General features: G+C 32.3%; 3 protein-coding genes across 4 annotated transcripts; 2 read left to right on the forward strand and 1 right to left on the reverse strand.

Moving 5' to 3' along the window:
• Positions 1-380: 380 nt before the first annotated feature.
• On the forward strand, positions 381-3,163 carry LOC123713327. Its single transcript, XM_045666929.1, has 5 exons — positions 381-867; positions 1,173-1,330; positions 1,627-1,735; positions 2,463-2,548; positions 3,060-3,163. Exons 1-5 carry the CDS (start codon positions 381-383, stop codon positions 3,111-3,113), a joined length of 894 nt encoding a protein of 297 aa, XP_045522885.1. The 3' UTR covers positions 3,114-3,163.
• Positions 3,164-4,761: 1,598 nt separating this feature from the next.
• Positions 4,762-7,062, reverse strand: LOC123713561 (3-ketodihydrosphingosine reductase). The gene is made up of 3 exons (XM_045667287.1): positions 5,951-7,062; positions 5,640-5,881; positions 4,762-5,535 (listed from the first exon to the last, which is right to left on the reverse strand). The coding sequence occupies exons 1-3, from the start codon at positions 6,495-6,497 to the stop codon at positions 5,332-5,334; spliced, it is 993 nt and encodes a 330-aa protein (XP_045523243.1). The 5' UTR covers positions 6,498-7,062; the 3' UTR covers positions 4,762-5,331.
• Positions 7,063-8,375: 1,313 nt separating this feature from the next.
• On the forward strand, positions 8,376-20,290 carry LOC123713414 (baculoviral IAP repeat-containing protein 2). Of its 2 annotated transcripts, none has more exons than XR_006754185.1 (11): positions 8,376-9,063; positions 9,584-9,726; positions 9,931-10,068; positions 11,126-11,333; positions 11,618-11,776; positions 12,626-12,703; positions 14,244-14,346; positions 15,292-15,436; positions 16,365-16,578; positions 16,974-17,121; positions 17,841-20,290. XR_006754185.1 is itself a non-coding variant. In XM_045667064.1 (11 exons), exons 1-10 carry the CDS (start codon positions 8,665-8,667, stop codon positions 17,108-17,110), a joined length of 1,710 nt encoding a protein of 569 aa, XP_045523020.1. In that variant the 5' UTR covers positions 8,376-8,664; the 3' UTR covers positions 17,111-17,121; positions 17,841-20,290. The 2 variants fall into 2 exon arrangements, 1 of the variants encoding a protein (XP_045523020.1); XM_045667064.1 differs by having other exon boundaries at positions 16,988-17,121.
• Positions 20,291-21,685: the final 1,395 nt, after the last annotated feature.

A 21,685-nucleotide genomic window follows, 5' to 3' on the forward strand; every position in this document is an offset into this window, starting at 1 on the left:
GCAGGATATTAAATAACAATAATATATTATGACCTATATGTGTCATATATGCATTACTATTTGCACAAATTGCTGGCATTAATGCATTTTAATCTAGAACTGACTTACAAATTAATACAATTACAATATGGAGAATTATTTTGATCGGGATAACTGTCTATTTTATAAATCTAAGACTGTTAATCTTATTTCATGCGGTAAAAGTAGAGCAAATAAGAAAAGCATAACGATTTCTAGATATTTAATTATATCTGTCAAAGAAAACTTAAGTCTATCATTAAATAATGTTGTGAGTTCAGTTGAGAGATCAGTTTATTAGTTTACTCTGTGTGTAAAAACGTGTAGCAAATTTTTAAATAATGATAACCATATTAATTATAATGTTGTCTTGTTTTTCAACAAATAGCTCCCGGTGGTATTCTGCGACTTTACAGAATAATAGTGCTGTAGAATCATTTCAAGAAGTTCAAAACTTTTCTCCAATATTGACTATTGATCCACAGCAATATAATTACATAACGGAAAAACTTAAAGTGGGTGACACAGAGAGCAAATATACAAACTCCGAGCATCAGAACCGAAAAGAGCATTCCGAAAATATTATACACCAAACTCAGCATACTACCTTTAAACCGAAAAGAAAGATTTCGAGATGCAGGGAACCACCAAGAAGATTGAAAAAAATTAAGACAAAAATAACAAGAGACAGTCGTTTTCTAGATATATTCGAAGTTATTGAATTTGATCATGTGCCTTGCACATCTTCTAATGGATTAGAAGGATTATGTCTTCATGAATACGATTGCCAGAAGTCAGGTGGTACTAATATGGGAGTGTGTGCTGATGGCCATGGAACGTGTTGTATAGGTAAGGTTAACAACGTATAAAATTTATAGACAATAAAATGACTAATGAAAACTATTAAAGAAAATTCAAAAGCCGAATCTCGATTTATAAATGACTCAGTTCTTACAAGAATTGAACCCTCTTTTGATAGTTACATATTAATAAATAAAATACCAATTTTCTAATAAATTCACAAAATTACAATACTGATCTACGTGCTAATTTATGCGTTCCTAAACGTCCAGCCTAAAATTTAAATCGGCAACCAGAAATCCTGAGGTGGGTACTAGACTCTAATGTTAACACGTGTTTTATCATAATTTCAGTGCAATTCACATGCGAGAGTAAATCTGCATCTCCCAAAGGGTGGTTTACTAATCGAGAGTATCCCTTACCAACTATTGATAGACTGTCGTGCATCATTACTTTGGAGAAAGCATGGCCAGAAGTTAAGCAATTAAGACTGGATTTTTTAACCTTTGAGGTATGTATAGCCAGTCGTTCGTTGGTATACACTGCCTCCGTGTTGTACTTCTTAAAGAAGATCGCGTGATAGCATGATCGAACTCTGAATGTTCCTTGTAAGTTACAATTCAGTTCCAGTAGCGGCTAAATTTTAATTGTTTCAGCGAAGGGTAAATGGCGAATATGGCCGAACGACCTATTAAGGGTTTCAAGGCGTCACCAACAAATGATAAGCTAGATTATATGATTCAGGATGCCTTATAATGATACATATATATACATACATACATGTAAACTATTTTTTTTTGTTTTTAGTTGTTACCTCCCAACTCTGGCAATTGTGAACAGGACCAATTCATAATAACGGGTCAAGATGTTAACAACGTGTTACCGATCCTATGCGGAATCAATACGGGCCAACACGGTATTTCCTAAATTTTAATAAAATTTGCTTTGACCTTGCAACCAGTCTGATGTCTGACGAATAATAATTAGTCTAAAGATTGTTTAATGATAAATATCTACCTACATTTTATTAATCATTTCTGATTAATAATCTTACTATCGTAGATATTACAAAAATAATTTATTTTTTTAACCAAAGTGAACAAGGCATATATGTAATGATATTAGAATTTGTTAATAGATTTCCTTGTTAAACAAACACACATAGTGATATGACATTAATTAGGTAATTATATGCAGATAGATACACAATTCCTTGGTGTACAGCTGTTGTGATCACTGATCCAGTTTTCTTTATACGCCTGTAGATTTTTAAAGATCTCTTAGTATCTCCTTTATGCGTCAATCCTATATAACCTTACCTCGGCGTAGACTCGTGACGATCAGTTTATGACCGTAAGTTATTTGTTTTTCAGGGACTTGTAAGCAAATTTTCCGTCCTATATTTTGTTCACGAATAGGTTCTATTCAAACTGCTCTATACATTTTAATATATATAATTCTATCGTAATATATATATATATATATAATACACATGTAGTATGTCACTGAACTCCTCTTAAACGGCTGGACCAAATGATTTTTTTGTATGCGCTTGGGTGGCGGCCTTGATAGTTTAGATTCACAAATCAGGTACTTTCATAATGCTAATGTTGTATAGTTTTAACGTATTTTAATGTTTGCAGTTTATGTAGAAGTTGGAAATTCGGCAGGTCCTATCAATTTGTCGATTCAAACCGTCACACCTGAGAGTCGAATATTTGCTATAAAGGTATATCAAATGATAATAAAAGTATTAAAATATCATTCATTAATGTAGGTAAAATAATGCATACTTATTGTCGTAACTGGTTCTTAATTTACATTTAATGACAGTTCTTAACTCAAGGGCGTAGGACGTACGAGAAGAATTGGCAACTCTCCGTCACTCTTAAATCACCAAAGTTTATTTTATAGAACGTTTGTAAAAAGCATTTTATTGTAATTAAAATCTAATAAATAAATAAGAAAACCTAACGTTTCACGTTTTCATTATCAGCAAGGCGTGGCGAAATAGGAGTATGCACTTACACTACTGTGGAGACAATACGCAATACGAATACTATATAAGATTTATTTGATGTATCTAAAGGCCCATTTAGATGATAGATGATAGGTCAGAAATGATCGAGCTCATTTGGTAAATTCTGTCACTTTTAGATAAAAACTCCCCACGATCTACGAAGTTATCATAATATCGTTATTACTTTTTGATTAAATTATAATTACTTATGTCTTTCCAGATAGAAATTAATGAACTGTCTACAAGGCCTAATAATAGATATAACGATAGTTAATACATAAAACGATCCCGATTAGAATACCTAACAAGTATAAGTAAATAGAACTGCGTCGAAAAAAGTATGTACAACAAAACTTAACAAAAGTTACACTCATTGACATGCAAATTAGATTAGAAATTTTCCTTATTATGTAATCTTTACTAGGGACACAAAATTCATGACGTAATGCGAAAAATCTATTTTGGCAAATCCCACAGTACATTAAATTTTTCTTACTCGACTTCCTGCAAATCCTGCCATAATTTAGGGACGATAAACTAACTTTATCTTTGTTGGACTTTTTAAATTGTTTTTTGCTCATTAATTATTTGATTTGTTCAGGATGATTACTAAATATTTTTTTTTGACTGATTTACCAGTAAATTAATTCATAATATCTACCATCACTATGAATACGTAATAATGGCATGATTATGAGGCAAAAATTAACTATTCTAATTAGAAGTTGTCTAAAATTAAATACCTCAACTCAATAATCCTCGGCGAGAAAAAATATTATAGATATGTACTTATTTCCTATTTTATGTTCCTTACTGTTACTTTGTAGAATATAGGTTGACTTTAATCTAAATAATATGATAATTTCTATTTTTCTAGATTACACAACTTTTGCCAAATAATGCCTTATCACCACCGTCTGGATGTCTCCAGTATTTCCAAGAAGAGCAGGGATATTTGGTTTCTTTTAACTATCGGGACATTTCCGAAATATCAATTGGAAAAACATCATCTTATCTGGTAATTTTAGTTATGTTGTATAAAATTATATTTTGTGGTAGTACCAATGATATTTATCAATTTATTTGCAGAATAATCTAAATTATGTCATTTGTATACAACGTCAACCTAGTTTTTGCAGTATCACATATAAAAATGCTGGATACATGCAGATTGTTAATTACGATGGTGGTGAGTGGCATAGATCTATGCATTTTCATATAATAATATACAATTTAATAAATCTTTAACATAACCTACATTTTGTTAGTTTAATTAATTACCTTGAACTTTGGCGGTCAAATTAACATCAGCAGAAAAATATTAAAAATACAGTTTTTCATGTAGATCTTAAAAGTAAAATAACTAAGTATTATATATTTATTAGTTGCAAAGCACTTCCAGAGTCATATATATTTTACGTGCCTTATATATTTAATTTTTAGAAGGTCTTCCAATATTACCACCAAGGCAAGCAGGAGTAGAAATTTTTAATTGTCCGTCAGACTGGCTGTTAATATCCGCAGTACGACTTTGTGGAGAAAGATTAAATGATGGGTCTGCTGTTCAAGACTTCTCTTTTGATGCCCCAGTTACAGGTCAGATATGAGATAGCCTAAGGCTAACCAACATAAACTGTAAATTATAATACTACATTTTTATGCAATTGTCGCGCTCCTAAACCATATTGCTATGGTTACATTAATACAAACCACAGCGGTTTTCTAATGTAAAATATTGTGATTATATTATATTATTTTGTAAAATAAGGAAAAAAAGGTATAAAATAGTGAAACAAAGTTTAGGTTCATACTTTTGCATGATCTTCATAGTTTTGCAAACTTCTGAGTCAATCCATGATTATAAATTATTCTTTAGAGATCGCACATGTTAGGAATATAAATTAAACATCTGAAATAATTTTTATTATTTATTTTCCGCCAAGCTTATAAATTAAATAAATGAATTTTTCATCTCTTTCAGATAGTGCTGTTGGTCCTATAATGGTTTGGTTTAGATCTGATAGTGTTTACACTGGCCGTGGCTTTAAATTACACTATCAACAAAATTTGTGCTTAAATGCTTCATAAATTATCATGGTTTAATTAAAATTAATTTCAGTATATAAAAAGTTATACTCCTGAAATTATCATAATATTGTTGTTGAGGTAAAATACTAATAACTGTCTTCCATCCTAATAAGTTCTAAACTCTGAATACCTATATATTATATATTTTTTATAGTACATACATTAAACTCGAGTATATACTTGATATATATATATATCATTGATTGTCTAATAACTATAATATAAGTGACTTATTTTTAAAAAAATACATTGTTATATAATATAGTATTCATTATATATATTTTCTAGGTTCGGAGGGAGGTTTGGCATTTTGGGTGTCATTACTATAAACAATAAATTGATTTTAATTAATAATACCCACTTTCAGTTACAATTAATGTTCAGCGATATTCTTAAATATATTTTTAGTTGCTACTTTCTTTCTTTTTTTTACTTAAACCGTCTCTTACAATTTTGTGAAATGATAACATAATAACCACTACAATTGCACGTAAAAATCCCATAGTCACAATTTGAAGGAACACTTGACTTACACTATCTATATTTCCACAATATAGTAGAGATAAAATATGCCCACTAAATCCGAAAACTGAATAGCATTTTCCTTTCTGAAAATTAAAAAGAAAATTGGAGATTAATCTACTGGACATAATATATATATGTAAACTGTATTACGATTTAATGGAACCTCAAAGTCACAAATTTTACTTACTAGTGCATCCTGAAGCATCTTCCTACCAACTTCGGATGGAGAATGTAGGCCTCCTGAACCAGATATCTGCTTGGTTTCTGCAGGTTTTGTGAGTTCCTCTTGTTTAAACCCAGGTGTATCTGTATCAGGAGGAAATGCAAGAGTTAATCTTACATTTGTTCCTACCAGTTCCATAAATACTGATTCTGCTAAGCCTCTAACTGCCCATTTTGCTGCACCATACGCACTGTAGCCATATATTCCTAAAGAGTACAATTGTTTTATAAACTTATATATGATATTATTCATGTTATTGGATTTTCTAGACTTACCTAATAAGGCAGCTTCTGTCGAAACAAAAACAATAATACCCTCATTTCTCTCTTTCATCTTTGGTAAAACATACTTAGTTGGATATGCGGTTCCAAAATAATTTAAATCAATCATCTGTTTAATTTCATCAATTTTCATTTCCTCAAATTTACCACAAATACACATACCAGCACAATTAAATAACATAAATATTGTTCCCATTTTATTTTCCAAATCAGAGAAACATTTTTCTATGGTATTATAATTGGATGTAACATCCAATGATGCATATTGTACTTTTTGTTCTTTATTAATAAAATGTCCTTGCATCTCATTAACTACAGATGATAGTTTCTTAATATCTCGACCGATAACTGTTACATTAGCTCCTAATTTTACGGCCTCGATGGCAACAGCCTTACCAATACCACTTGACCCGCCAGTCACAACAACATGTTTATTATTTAAATTTTTGTACAATGTTTTTTTATCTAATGAGAAATGTAAAAAAAGTAATAAAATTGCTAGCCCAGAAACGATTGCACTGATAGTTATTATACAAATCATCTTTTGAGACACTAAAAGCTTTCTGTTCTTCAACTAGATTAACTAAATAATAATAGTACTTTATGATTGACCACAATTTATACAAAATAAAAATTATATTTCAATTTATATCAGAGCACATTACAACTGACTACGATTAATACACTATAGTTATAGTATTGCTGATGAGTGATGACTGATTTGGGCAGTGATGCCAACTTCGACAGAATGTTCTCTAGGACCAACCTCAAATACCTTAAACATCTAGAAAGTAGTAAATCCTTTAAGTTTTTATTGCACACTCGGTTTGAGAGAAATATGAATCAAAAGTACTTTTAAAGTAGTATAAAATAGGTCTTCTTTCAATCTTGCGTTATTATAGCTTTTTGATATTTGAGTTATAGCCCGCTTTTAGTTTAGTTTACATTTGGTTTACTTTTTTGGTTGAGTTTGCGGCTAAAGTTCATAGAATCGTACAGTTTTTTTTAAACCGTCTAAAAAATTGCTTGGGTAAAGTCCCCCCTAAATTTGGGGGGAAAACATCCAAGTTGACATCACTGAACACACGGTAGACTTGTCAAATTTAGTTCGCTTTTTGCCGCGGAACATCTTTTTTATAAACTTATAAATAATTTCACAAAAAATTACTGTCTATTAATCATTTTCATTTTACTTCTTGATTCGTTATATATTATTAAGGAATGACTTAAGCTAAGCAAATGTGTTATTACAGCAACATTAGTAATATGATGTTAGTATTGCTTTAAAAACCTTAATTCTTAAAAGAATTTACACAAAAGTGTAATGAACAATTATTAATTTAATTGTTAAATGTTGACGGCACACTCAATTTCACGTGTATTTTAAAAGTTTAAAGTAACAAGCGTCAAATTTTGGTAAATAAATTTACGACCACCAAGCAAATATCCATGATCACAAATAATTTCATGGATGTTGTGGATAAACTAGCAGACATGGATATAGTTATACCAGCTGATTTATTAAGTATCATGCTGTTTTACTTACCTACAAATTTAGAATCGTAATAGAGACTAATTAATTCTAAGGTGTCTGAAGTCTTAAAAGTGAAGGTTTATTCTTTCTTAAATGCAAATGGAATAAAGAGAAGACTCACCGCTACTCATAGCCACAACAAAACGGCATACGTGAGTAAAAAATAGAACCATTTTAGAAAAAGCTAGATGCTTGTTAATAGAAACAAATACCTCTCTAAACTTATGGGCTGCACGGATTGCAACTGCAAATTATTATTAGTTAATCGTTGTCCAACTAAAGTAATAAATGATGAGACACGATTAAAAAGATGGATGGGCAAAACACCATCTGGGAAACACCTTTAATGTATTTGGCCAACAATAATTTGTTTTGAATGAAATAGAAAATGAAAGGTAAATTTTCCAAAATTACAGCATAGAAATCAGAATAGGTGGGGTAAATCCTTGTTCAGCGACTGATTGATAATAATCCCGAGTGATAAACATTAAAGTTAAGTCAAAACGATATGGTAACGTAACATATCGACTTAAAGCTTCACCACATTTGGGATTTGATTTAGCAGGGTATATGCACCAAAAATATGGAAGCAGCCGCAGCCACTTGGGCTGCAAAAACTAAGAACAAGCATGGGATTTTGCAAAGCGGCGCTAGCTTCGTGATGAGGAGTGTTGGTAGATGATAACTGCTGGAACCATGCTTTTGACCTTTTTAGCTATGTTTCCATATTGTCTTTGTACATAAACATTTTTTTTACATTGTCATATCCAAAATATAAGATTCACTTTTCGAGTCAATTAATTTTTTACCTATAGATGTAATATATTCATTCTAACAGTGACATTTATAATTGTCATCTGCCATGTGCGTTATGTCAATTGTAAGAGTTTAGTTTGTATTATAGTATTATTGATCAAAGGCTAGAAAATTAACCAAAATAATAAATTTACTATTTAGTTTTGCCAATTGTTATTTTTTTTATTTTCTGAATTTAATAAATTTTAGATATTTCATTTATACATTGCTTAACTGTTGATCGTCCAATATACTTTTTTAATCTTCCATTTCGCCCTTCTAATGAAACAAATAATTTTAAATGTATTTAAGAATTGATAAGTTCTCTTATTGTATTTAATATATATCAACAGTGTCATTGAATTCAAGCTGAGTCAACATGAATGTAGAAGCAAACAGGCTGAGTACCTTTAATAACTGGCCTGCGTCAGCTCCCGTTGATCCAATAAGAATAGCCCGAGCTGGTTTTTTCTACACTAGTAATGGAACTGAGGTTGAATGTTTTAGCTGTGGTGGAAAGATTTCTGAGTGGAATTACGGTGATCAAGTTATGGGGCGTCACCGTATGATGGATCCTAATTGTTCGTTTGTTGTAACACCCCATCTATCTGGAAATGTTCCATCTGTAGTTAATCAAGCATATACCTTAAGAAATGAAGAGAGTAGTACATCAAGACCTGTAGATATATCAGTTACCCCTATGCAATATGAATTAACTCAAGATGATCTAATGTATAGAAGTGATGCACTAAGACTGCTTTCATATGTTAATTGGGATGTAAGTAAATTAATTTCATAATTGTTTACTTATTACTGTGGTGGTCTATTAATGGATGTGTAAAGTAGAATTCTAGTTTAAATAAAATCTGGTTACTATTAAATGCTGAAGTATTGCAGCATCTTCTATCTATCTTCTTCTGTCCATATACAATTTAGGAAAAGCCAGTATCTGTAAAAGAATGCTAAAAAATCAAAATCAACAGTAACCAAAAAATGCAATCAATAAATTTATTAAAAAATCAATAGGTCAATATCTATATCAAAAATTATGTGGAATTAAAATGTTTAGAAAGGTGAATTAAAAAGTTTATCTGCCACTTAATATAAGATCAATATATTGTTAAATCTAGCAAATCTAGATAAATTCAGACAAAAATTAATGTTTTTATAAAGCTATTGAATCGTTGAAATAGTGAACAAGTATATATTTTTTAAACTTCATTTTAGATAAATAAATTCCTTAAATTTGTTAAAACAAATGTGGTAATGAAATATTGTAATTCAATGAATTGTTTTAGGACTCATCTTTTTCACGAGAAGCATTAGTGAATGCTGGTTTTTATCATGCTGGCGGTGGGCGTCTGCGATGTGCTTGGTGTGGTGGTGAATTGGGATCATTAACTAATATGGGATTAGAATCACCTCTTGAAATACACCAGATGTAATCAATAATTTTGATTTTATATATGTATATGAAGTTTAGGGTGAATCTTCAGTAGAGTCACCTACATTCAACTATTAATCCTATTAATTATTTAAGTAAATAAAAAGAATAGACTATATAGAAATTCAAGAATTTTCATTATATGTTTTGCCATTAGTACAATATTTTCAAATATATAGTTTAATAAATATAAATCTACAGGTATTTCCCAATGTGTGAATTTGCAACTAGAAGAGCGAGGATGGATAATGTTAATATAGAGATATCAGAAAACATACATGACTTACCAGAGTTCAGAGTTGATATTCCCCAACCACAGGGCACAACACCTCTGCATACGTAAGTAACGGAAAACATACTATTTGACTTACAATGTATGTATATTGAAAGCTGAGCAAATTTCTAAGGATGGAAAGAATGTACTCTGTATGTGAGATATAGAGCATATTAATTATGATATATGATACTCAGGTGTCGGCTTATTTCAACAGACATACTCACAAACATAACTGTTTAATATGAACACAATGTCAGCAAACATAGCAGTATCTTGTTTACATTGTATATTAACTATTCCAAGGTCCAGGTAAATCCAATGTCCCTAGTTTATCATTAAGGTTAAAGTTTAAGTGAGTTATTTTTGCCTACTAATTATGATCAATAATATATGAGATTTATCTAGGCATATTTTACATTAATCTAAAACAAGGGCTCTAATTTTATCTACCCACATCACTTTTGGTTAGAATTGTGATTTTTTTTAGACATCGACATAACATTTATTAATAACACAACACACATACAAAACCACATAAAATAACAATAATCAAAAAAGAAATAAAAAATAATAATAATAGAGAGGTAAGAATTAAAAAAAAAAAAGGTTTAATTGTGTAATGTGGTTTTAGAACATTTAATAAGGTCAATTCTGTTTGTATGTATTTTGTAGTCGAATTTATTACTCTAATATACTTTATTTATAATTTATAAATTATAAAATTAGTTTACTATTGTTGTAAAGTCTTGTAACCATTAAATAGGACATGGGGCAGTTTCATTATGAAGTTTATTATTTTAGCAATGTTTTAAGGCAACAAAGTGAGTAGCCTTGTGTACAACATTGAAATGCATTGTTTACCAGGCATCAAATCACTAAACAGGATCATTGGATTATATAATTTCTGTGTTATTCACCCAGTTACAATGTGAATGCACAACATTTTTTTTAATTAAAAAAAAACAAGATTTCAAATATTTTAAATTTCAAACTAAGGAATTAAGATATAGATTTAAGATTTAGCTTAAAAATATTTTTTTTAGTTCAACTTATATAAAATATTCTAATAAATTTTCTTAACATTTGCCAGTCTACTTTGATATATTATGTTACTTCCAGAAGTGGAGCAGAACATAATGAGCAAGTAGTAGCAGCTGGGAGTACCTGGAGAGATCTGGGAGTTGTTAGCGGAGGAGCTAGGCATCCTACAAAAGCCTCTTTGGCAGCCCGAATGGCAAGTTTTGATTGCAACTGGCCCCAAGATCGGCCTCAAGCACCTTGTTCATTAGCTGAAGCTGGTTTTTTCTATACTGGGTTAGAGGATCAGGTATATTAAAAAAATATATAATAAAATTACTTTATTGTCTATTAGAAATATCTATGCCATACTGGTTGTAATTATATTCTCTTTTATAATATAAATTTAAATTATGTAATGTCTTGTGGTAAATTGAATAAAAGTAGAAGAAATAAAAGCCTAATAAATAACTAAGATTGTTTTGGTTAACAAAGAAAATAACGTATATTATGACATTTTTGCAAGCTCCTTTGACAACTGATCGCACACACTTATAACATCCCTTTTTTTAAATTGGTCTTTATTTTATCCAGGTTCGTTGTTTTTACTGTGACGGTGGTCTGGGCAAATGGGAGGCGGGCGATATACCGTGGCGAGAGCACGCGCGTTGGTTTCCACAGTGCGGATACGTGTTACTCATGAAGGGGCAGCAGTTTGTTGATACGGCCCGTAGCAGTAACTCACGACGTACGGTAAGTTAAAATTACCAATACCAAAGCTCATTATCAAAGGGAAGTTTTTTAAAGATTCCAGGGATATTTCTTTCAATAACAATTTTTTTTTGTTAGTTAAAAGTAAATTTAACTAACTTTGTCTTTGTGCGAAAGCGGCATGTCGTAAATGCAAAAACCACGTGTCAGACTGAAGGCTGATCTACTTATCTATGAATTTTTTTTATCAAAGAATCGGATAATCCGATGTACTGGATTATTATTATTTACTTAAGTTATTAGAAGCCCTGTTTTGTCTATTTTTTCAGTGTCTGTGACTTGTTACTGAACTGAAAGTTTGACGATCATGTATGATCATTATGGTCATATATATAGTTGGTACGGTTGTAAGTTGTTACCATGGTTACCAATTATTGTATGGAAAACACACGTTACTAACTTTAAATCACGTTTTATGCTCAAAATATGCGTAGTTATCACCTATACCTTTTAAACGTGTATTAAAGTTGTTGCTAGCCGAAACTAAGGTATATAATTAAAAAAGTCTTTATTTATCCACATCTTATTAAGATATTATATATATAAAAATATATGTCGCAGTAAAGTAGTTAAATCAGAGAGTTAATTGAATCTCTAGACAGTTAATTAAATGTCGATATTCAATCAAGGCGCTAGCATTTTGATATAAATAAAGCAGCAGTTGGTTAACAATGTAAAACAAGATTTCGCCATGATTATTTCATTTGTTATTGTTATTTCGTTGTAATCGTGAAGAACGGATGATCAATCGTTGTCTCCTTTCCTCTCTCTTACTGCGTCATTAAAAGAGAAGAATAAGACATTAAAATTATTTCTAACTTTAAATTTCAGGTGTCATCAGCTGAACGTGGCGTACTAACTTCAGGACCTCGCAATGCTTCTATAAACTTTCCGGTCACTGAGAGTCAGGTTAATTTTTTTTCTAATATTACGGAACAAACGGTCAGGATGCTCAACTGATGATAAATGATACAGTGCATGGACTGACATTGCTAGAAGAGACGCAAGTGCGTTGCCGGCCTTTTAAAAATTGATACGCTCTTTTCTTGAACGACCCTAAGTCAAACTGGTCCGGAAATGCTTTATTGGGGAGATCCCCAACCACCACCACTGTGCATCACCACCAACACTGTGAACCACCACCACCACTGTGAACCACCACCACCACTGTGCACCATCACCACCACCACTGTGCACCACCACCACGACTGTGCCCCACCACCACCACTGTTCACCACCACCGCCACCGTGCACCACCACCACTGTACATCACCACCACCATGGCTGCCCCTAAATAACGCTCTGTTGCCGAACGGAGGACGGAACGTCCAGGTGATACAAGTGGAATTTCGTATTCTGACTCGAAGTGCAATGATGAAACTTTGTTTTGTTTAATCTAACCCTTTGAGTTCTTAATGAAAGCCGCTAATTATTGAAAGTCTTTAAGAACATAGAAGTAAGAGGTTATATATATATGTGACATTATTGTATATGTCGCGGTCACAAGGATCCCCGAGTTGTTCTTGAGAACAATGGCCGTCGCTTTCGTCACCACGTGGCATATTTCGAATTTAGGTTTAAAGCACAGTAAGTTCTGCGTACGACTTTGCTGGAGGCCGTCGAAGACCAAACTGAACGACCGGTGGTCGGCGACCACCGCTCGACCCGTTATGTCCCCACTTTTGAATCGTACACAGACACACAAACGCCATCTCTGAAAGATTTAGCATTTGACGCTTTTTTAACAAGTAATAACGACATCTATGATCGCTTTAACGCAACCTCGCCGACATATATGAGTATGAAGAAATATTCAGGATTCTTTATAAGTGTATGTTAGTTTACAAATTCCAGATTTGGCAAGAAACACATCCGGGAACTCGATCCTTCTAGCCAAAGCTGTCCAAGGGAATTTCTATCAGCCCTTCATTCCACCACTGCATAGGGATGTTGAATCGCTGGCCCATACCGCGATTCCATTCTTAACGCGCCTTTTCCGGTACCTGTAATCGCTCGGCAGTCCCTAACTGCTGGAAGACCGCTTCAATAAATCAGACAACTAAAAAAGGCGATCTAAAATATCTTTTACCGCTTTTGCCATGAATAGTGTTCACAGTGTTGTTCGGACTAAAACCTGTAGTTGAATTTTATCATCGGACATCAAGGCAGAATACAAATTACCTTGACATCCGTCGTTCCACAACTGAACGTTTCTTAAGCCAGCTTTTGCCGCGCACCACCACTATGGAACCAGGTGCCCACTGAAGTATTTCCGAACCAATTCGACTTAAGGTACTTCCAGAAAAGAGCAATACCCATTCTTAAGAAGTCAGCAACGCACTTGCGCACCATGGGCGGCGGTATCACTGAACATCAGTTTAGACTCCAGCCCGTTTACCTCTTGTTACATAAAAAAAAACTTCATTTCGTAATCGTAAAGTGTTTTTAGATAGAGAATTGTATGGAAAGCAATGCGGCGGCGGATGCCCTTGGAGCCGGTTTGGATGCAGCGCGAGTCAGACGGGCCATTGTTAGACGGTTGCAGGCCACAGGTCAGTATTTAAAAAAAAATCATCTAAAATATTCTGGTTTACAACGCAAAGGCCTTAATCAAAACCTAAAAGTACTAAATAATACTCAAAGCTGTTATTTTTTATCGCTATATATAAAATTCTCACAATGTTCGTTTCCTTACTCCTCCGAAACGGCTCGACCGATGCTTATGAAATTGTTTATGCATATTCAGTAAGTCTGAGAATCGGCTACCAGCTATCTTTCAAACCCCTAAGTGATAAGGGGTGTCCACCCAAAATTTTAGTTTTTTTGAGAGAAAAAAATTGTTTTTATTTTTGTCACCCCTCTACGATCAACCCCTATAGTAGATTTAGAGGTTATTTTTATTGAAATAAAAATAATGTTTCCTGGAAATAATATACATGGCAAAAAGACGTTTGCCGAGTCCGCTAGTTTTATATAAATGTACTGCAATGTGGAAGAATTAAGATCGCTTTTCATTTTAAGTAGTTGAATGTGGGCGAGAGACAAGTCTGACCAGATTGTTATTGCTATTTTTAATTATTTTAAATCTAATATAAATACACAATAGCATGAGGTTCCATCCGTATGGGAAGAACTAATAATCCCAATTAATTTCCAATGAAAATAATGATATTATTATATTCATTTAAAGCTGAAACAAAACAGATTTTATTCTACATTTATTTAATTTTAATCAAAACTTTGACACAATAAATCTATCTCTAATATAGGCCACCCAAAACCAGTCATAATTGTAACGAGTTGTAAATGAACATTATTTTGAAAAAGTATACAATGACAGTTTTAATTCAATTAAAAAAGCTTTACTAAGAAAAATCTGTTATGCAAATTATACCTGTTAAGAAAAACAAATTCTATCCCGTAACGTTTGGGTGCATTTTTGCGTGTTTTTTTTATTTTTTAACCTGGTTCTTTTTCTATCTAATTAAAATTTTTAGGATCGCCATTTCCCAATTCCGAGTCGTTGATAGATGCTGTTCTGGATGATCAGTTGAACGAAGAAGCCTGGAGTACGGTGTCCAGTCAGCGCTTCGCTAGGGATATACTCGCTGAGACACTGCGGGTCTTTGATACTAATGCTAGGTAACTTTTTAATTTCTATGAATTGTTATTAATATTAGATGCTGGATATTACCTTAACATATCACACATCATCACAGCTTCGGTTCAGTGGCCATGTCCGTAAACGCAAATGACAGCTGTCAATGCGTGGGTGTCAGTGGGTGCTCGTTGACAATTGACCATGGCACTTTTTTTTCCGTATACAAATATATGTATGTCTTTGAATTTTTTTCGAAGTTAATTCGCAGATAGCTTCATAATTTAATAAAAATATGCTTATATATCTCCCGGTAGTTAAAAGAGGCGTTATATGCGCAGGAGTATGTTTTTTGCGTCAGCTAAAGTTTTTACATGGACTATAACTTCGACAAAAAAAGAGCTTACCAATTCTTAAAAGGCCGGCAACGCACTCGCGAGCCCATTCGCATTGAACGTGTCCATGGGCGACGGAATCACAATATCGGATGAGCCTCCTACCCGTTTGCCGCGTTGTATAAAAAAAAACCCTCTTACATGCATTTTACTTAGTTTACTTAACTTTACTTAAGGTATTTAAGATAATTCCTTAGATCAACTTAATAGTTGATCTTAGATTTTTCTTTCTATAATTTCTTCGTATATTAAATTTCGTACCTGAGTTACAGTGTTCTTTATTAATAATAATAATAGTATTATTTATTGCTGTAAAATACTTATACTAGTACAAATGTGATATTAATCGGCAAGCCGGTTAATTTCTGTTATACAGCTTGTCCTTGCCTCCTTTTAGAGCTTCGACTCTTCTCGGTTTCTAGTTCAACGTAGCCACATCTTCTCTACTTATGTCGTCTTCCCATCTCTTTATGTTTACATAATAATAAAGATAAATGTAATGGACGACTCTGTCTTTATTGATTACGTTATTAATAACATCATTGACAAGTTAAATGAATATTTCTTCTATTTTTAGGGCTCTACACCTGGATGAAGACAGGTCCGATAGTAGGCAGTCTTCCGAGAGCTCTTCAGCATCACCCCTACCAGAACAGCCTCGACCAATTAAACTAATCAACTCAGAGAAGGAAATGCCAAAGACACCAGTGGAAAAGAAAGAGATGAGCTTGGAGGAAGAGAATCGCCAGTTAAAGGAAGCCAGGCTTTGCAAAGTGTGTATGGATAATGAGGTTTGTATGATTTTCGTTTAAAAAAACTTACAATTATTTAAATATATCAATATTTTTCTTTTTCGTTGTAAAAGTCAGTGGAAATTGTTATAATTATATTATAGGGAAGGCAAGGTATAAGGTACCTTTCGAGTTTTTATCTCTTTGTGCATCTTTATTTATACATTTTTATTAAGGTTGTTATAAATTCGATTTTCATTTATTTTCTTAAACCCAAAAGGTAATATACATATATACAATATGTATATTTTGACTAGACATCTTATGATTTTCCTTCACAATATGAGCAAATATAAAAATTTTGTGACATGGGAGTCATAGTTTGAGCGCGTTTTGAACATTTTAAAAGCAAATATTGCAATTTGTGAGCTCATCAGTCAATGTATGTATCATAGATGTGTATGCGCAGGTTAGCATGGTATTCCTGCCATGCGGTCATTTAGTGTCCTGTGGGATGTGCAGTACGGCCCTAACATCATGCCCGTTATGCCGTGCCGCGGTTAAGGCGCTCGTCAGGGCCTACTTCGCCTGACAACCCACCAGGTGATGCGAGATATTTAGATATATCATTTGTTTTATCCTTACACAGGATGTCCCATAAACCGACGTCAAGCGAAATTGGCTGATAGCAGTTAAACCGCCAGAGATTTTTTATCACCCGACTTGGGATTGACGTTGATTTATGGGACATCCTGTATATAATATTATCTATGTAATAGATAATATTATGACGGGTTTGTTTTTTTTATAAAAAGAGTTAAATACTGGAGGTGATTGGCGCGTCGTTACCATGGTAACAAAGATGGTACTATCGTTAGTTAGAGCAGTGTTGGCCTTCAGCGTGCGACTCTAATCACTGAAATCGTAGGTTCGATCCCCGGCTGTGTACCAATGGACATTCTTTCTATGTGCGCATTTAACCGGCTTGCCATAGGCTGAAAAAGTCGACAGCGTGCGTCAGGCACCTATTTGCCTATTAGATTAACAAATGATCATGAAACAAATACAGAAATCTGAGGCCCAGACCTAAAAAAAGGTTGTTGATTTATATTATCTTTAGTTCAAGTTTCAAAATAATTTTGTTGTAATATTAGGCTAATAATATAACGTGTGTAAATGTAAAAATATTATAATTATAAATTTTAAAATTATGTATACTGTGAAGCAGAAATGTCACAGATCGTATTTTGAACTAACTAAATATGAATTATTGGAAACAATGTAGGTTATCATTTAACTGATTAAAATATGTTTTATTACAGCACGAATACCTTATTTTGCCGACGCTACTTCAGCTTGCAACCAAACCACGATAGCACATTATCGTTTTTATTAAAATATTTATTTTAATATATGTGATAGTTGATATTAAGTTTATAATTGTTTAAAATGTTTGACAAAATATTTTAACGTGAAATATGGTCGTTTGTGGTCTGATATCTCGTATACTATAAGTAATAATGTATGTATCATGTGATTGGAGTCAAAGAAAATTGTCGAAGTATGGCGTACTATAAAAAGTATAAAAATTAATTAACTTTTTATGTGTTAAAAATTTGTTGGCATTAAAATCATATGATTAAGAACAAAACTCCAGATAAAATAGTTTTTTTAACAAAGCAAATAATCTTTACGTACATGATATTAATTTTACTTAAGACTTTTGTCAGTAAACGTTCATTTTACGGTATAATATATATTTACTCATTACATTGTCAAAATATATAACGTGTGTATGTCGCAGTAAAGTAGTTAAATCAGAGAGTTAATTGAATATCTAGACAGTTAATTAAATGTCGATATTCAATGAAGTCGCTAGCATTTTGATTAAAATAAAGCAGCGTCGAAAACGTTTAACTAGCTGTATGAGCGAAAGCCAGCGTTTTGATTAATAATGTAAAACGAGACTCCGCCATGATTATTTCATTTATTATTATTATTTCGGTGTGATCGTAAAGAACTGAGAGCTTTGAAATTCCGTCTTTTGCTTTATTGCAAATGGTTAGGTTAGGTTAGTCTTGTTGCCTAAGAACGTTTAGGAAACTTGGTAAAACGTTTCGTTCACTCACTTGTCTGACGGAACTTTAGCGACTTCATTGAAAATCGATCTTTAATTAACTGTCTACATATTCAATTAACTCTCTGATTTAACTACTTTACTGCGACATCTACTTATATTTTTATTTGAAATAAAATTTCTTAAATATCTCCCATTGCCATTTTGGCAATTCCCACATTTTCTGTAGTAATAAATAAATTAAATGTCTCTGATCGAATCGTTAACTTTATATTGTATTTTTGATAAATATTCAATGAATCATTTGATACATGTCAGTGACTAATCAGATTTGATAAACAATAGATATTCTTTTTTAAAATTTCTCAAGTGTTGCCATTTCTTAAATTGATTTTTTAAGCGTAACATATAGTCGAGACTTATCGCTAAGTATCTGTACCGTACGTCACGAATTGGATTTGACTTTCAGCTAAATCTTGACTCCGAATGGTAGGTCCATTCAGAGTCGCTATAGAATTTCTGGTAGTTAAGAATAAATTTGATAAAATAAGCTGCTCATAGACTTTACTATTCCTAAATAAAATCGTATACTATTTTAATAGGTGTTTACTTTAAGCGTTTCTAAATGTTCGCGAATATTGCAAGTATCTCCATGTCGGAACGAACAATGTTGGAAATTTCTAAAATATGTAATTTAAAAAAATATGTGAAGTTTCATTTTTAAGAGTTCCTAACTCTAGAGCTATAAAGTCATTTTTCTGTATGATATTTAATTTTCAAAAATGGTAATAATACTGTCTAGAGATATGTTTTGAAATATGAGAAAAAAGTATTTTATGGAATGCTGAAAAGCATGTCCGTCAATTAAATGTAAACTATAGTACGATCGACAAATTAAGATACTTGATAAGATATTTTTTCGTATCTGTATTAATTTATCATTCAAATATATGTCGAATAAGTATGACATGAGAAAAGAATGTCCTTTGAAATTACATAATGCCAAACACCGTCAAAAGCCCGTAGTGTCACCAAATAATATAAAAATACTAACATTTTAGACATTTTGGTTATTTGCAATTACACTGTAAACACATTTAATTGACAGTCTACCTATATAACAAAAATTGTTTGAGTTTTTTTAATATTGGCCTAAAATAAACTAGATTTCTTGACATTACTATATCAATCATGTATAAATACTTGGCGAAAAATGCTCTAGTTAATTATATTGATACTTGTTTGTGATATGGTATCGTTATCAATAAGCGGATTGGATTCAAAGTGATTTCACTTTACATATACAAGAAGAATAGAGCGGACAAAATACTTAACTGTAATACAAACCTTATTACTTGTGTATTAAAGCTGATTTTTCATTCTCAAATAAGTTGGTGTTGACTGACTAAACGTTTTCCGAGGGTAATATGTAAAAACGAACTAAAGGGTATTTTTCAGTATAAATATTTTCAGTGAGATTTTGTATGTAATGAATTTGCTCTACACATTGCGAATTCACGATAGCACATTTACTTGGAAATATTTTTTTATTCCGTTCCGCTTTTGTTGATTCGTTTCAAATGCAATTTCAGTCAAGGTTTTCAGTAATAAGTGTGTAGAGTATATTGTTATTGTGTTAAGATAAGGATCTGACTTGGTCGAAATATATTGGTGGACTGAATTGTTCACATAGTTATAATGCGTTTTATTTCATGTACCGTTCGTATAAACGTAACAAGCATACCAATTCTTGAAAGATCATCACTTGCAAGCCTTCGGGCAGTATTGGTATTAACATTTGGTGAGCCTCCTGCCCGTTTGCCACTGTTCAAAAAAAAAATATCAAAAACTATCCGTAAAGTTTTGACGGACCCTTCACAAAGTAAACGTACATTTTAATAACTAAATTATAAAACGTTGCTAATGTCAGTGTAAATAACACTGACATTCGTGTTTTTGTAGCAAAACCTAACTTTAAATTAATAATGATCTATGCTTACGATTAACTTATTTCAATACAATGTCTGAATATGTATGATATCGTGAGAAGGACAGGAAGCAAGCGTAGGGGGAAAATCGTGAACTCCTAATTTCATAGGATAATACATTCAAAATGCGTGCGTGTTATTGACTTAAAATTTCAATTCTGTCGTGGACGTAATTGTACATCGGCTTTGTGTCGCTTTCATGAAATTTACAAGTCAATTAATCGCTTTGTGTGGATTTATATTAGGGATTATATTAAACCCAAAGTATAAGTTTATATTATTGCCGATACAACGATACTTTTCAAATTTCGCGCCATAAAAAAGTAATGTAAACGCGCATCTTGTTTGATCTAGTTCGCTGCAAACGAGGCACAGATTATCTATGCCCGGGTAATCCCTTGTCCCCGCGTTTTATTCAGTTTGTTGTCTCTCTCACCCGCTTTGTCCGATTTATTATTTTATTTAGTATAAAATAAAATACAGAATTACAAAAATCTTATCAATGTTAATTTTAATAACTACTCCTTTAATGTTATTTAAAAGTTGTATATTTTTTTATAAAAGTTAAAAACTTTAACTGTCCTTAAACTTGATATATTTTACCTGAATTTATTTTAAAGCGTCCGTATCGGTATCGACAATATTTCTATATATCGGCATCGGTATCGTATCGGATAAAAGGCGTATCGATGCATCCCTAATTTATATACATATTTCGTTAAAAAGGTCACATTTGATCTGATCAGGCACGGAAACGATGAAAAAACAATTATGATTTAAGAAAAACTGTCATCTATTATTTAAATATATTTGTAGTGTTGTGACGTAAGATCCTAAATCGAAGTAATGAGCACCCAATTTCCGGTATTTCATCAGATTTGTTTTAATTACCAAGCGGCTATAAAATGAAAGTTCAAACGTGCATCATCAAAGGTAAGAACGATTTAGGAAAATTGGTTTCGATACTTGGTCAGATCAAAGGTGACTTTTTTTAGGAAATATATGTACACGGCGCCCGACGTCTGGACCAGAATAAACCGAGATCATGTTCAGAAATATCTCAGACGACGCAACTAATGCTTTTGGAAACATTATTTATATA

The sequence above is a fragment of the Pieris brassicae genome, chromosome 8, assembly GCF_905147105.1.
Source record: "Pieris brassicae chromosome 8, ilPieBrab1.1, whole genome shotgun sequence".
NCBI lineage: Eukaryota > Metazoa > Arthropoda > Insecta > Lepidoptera > Pieridae > Pieris > Pieris brassicae.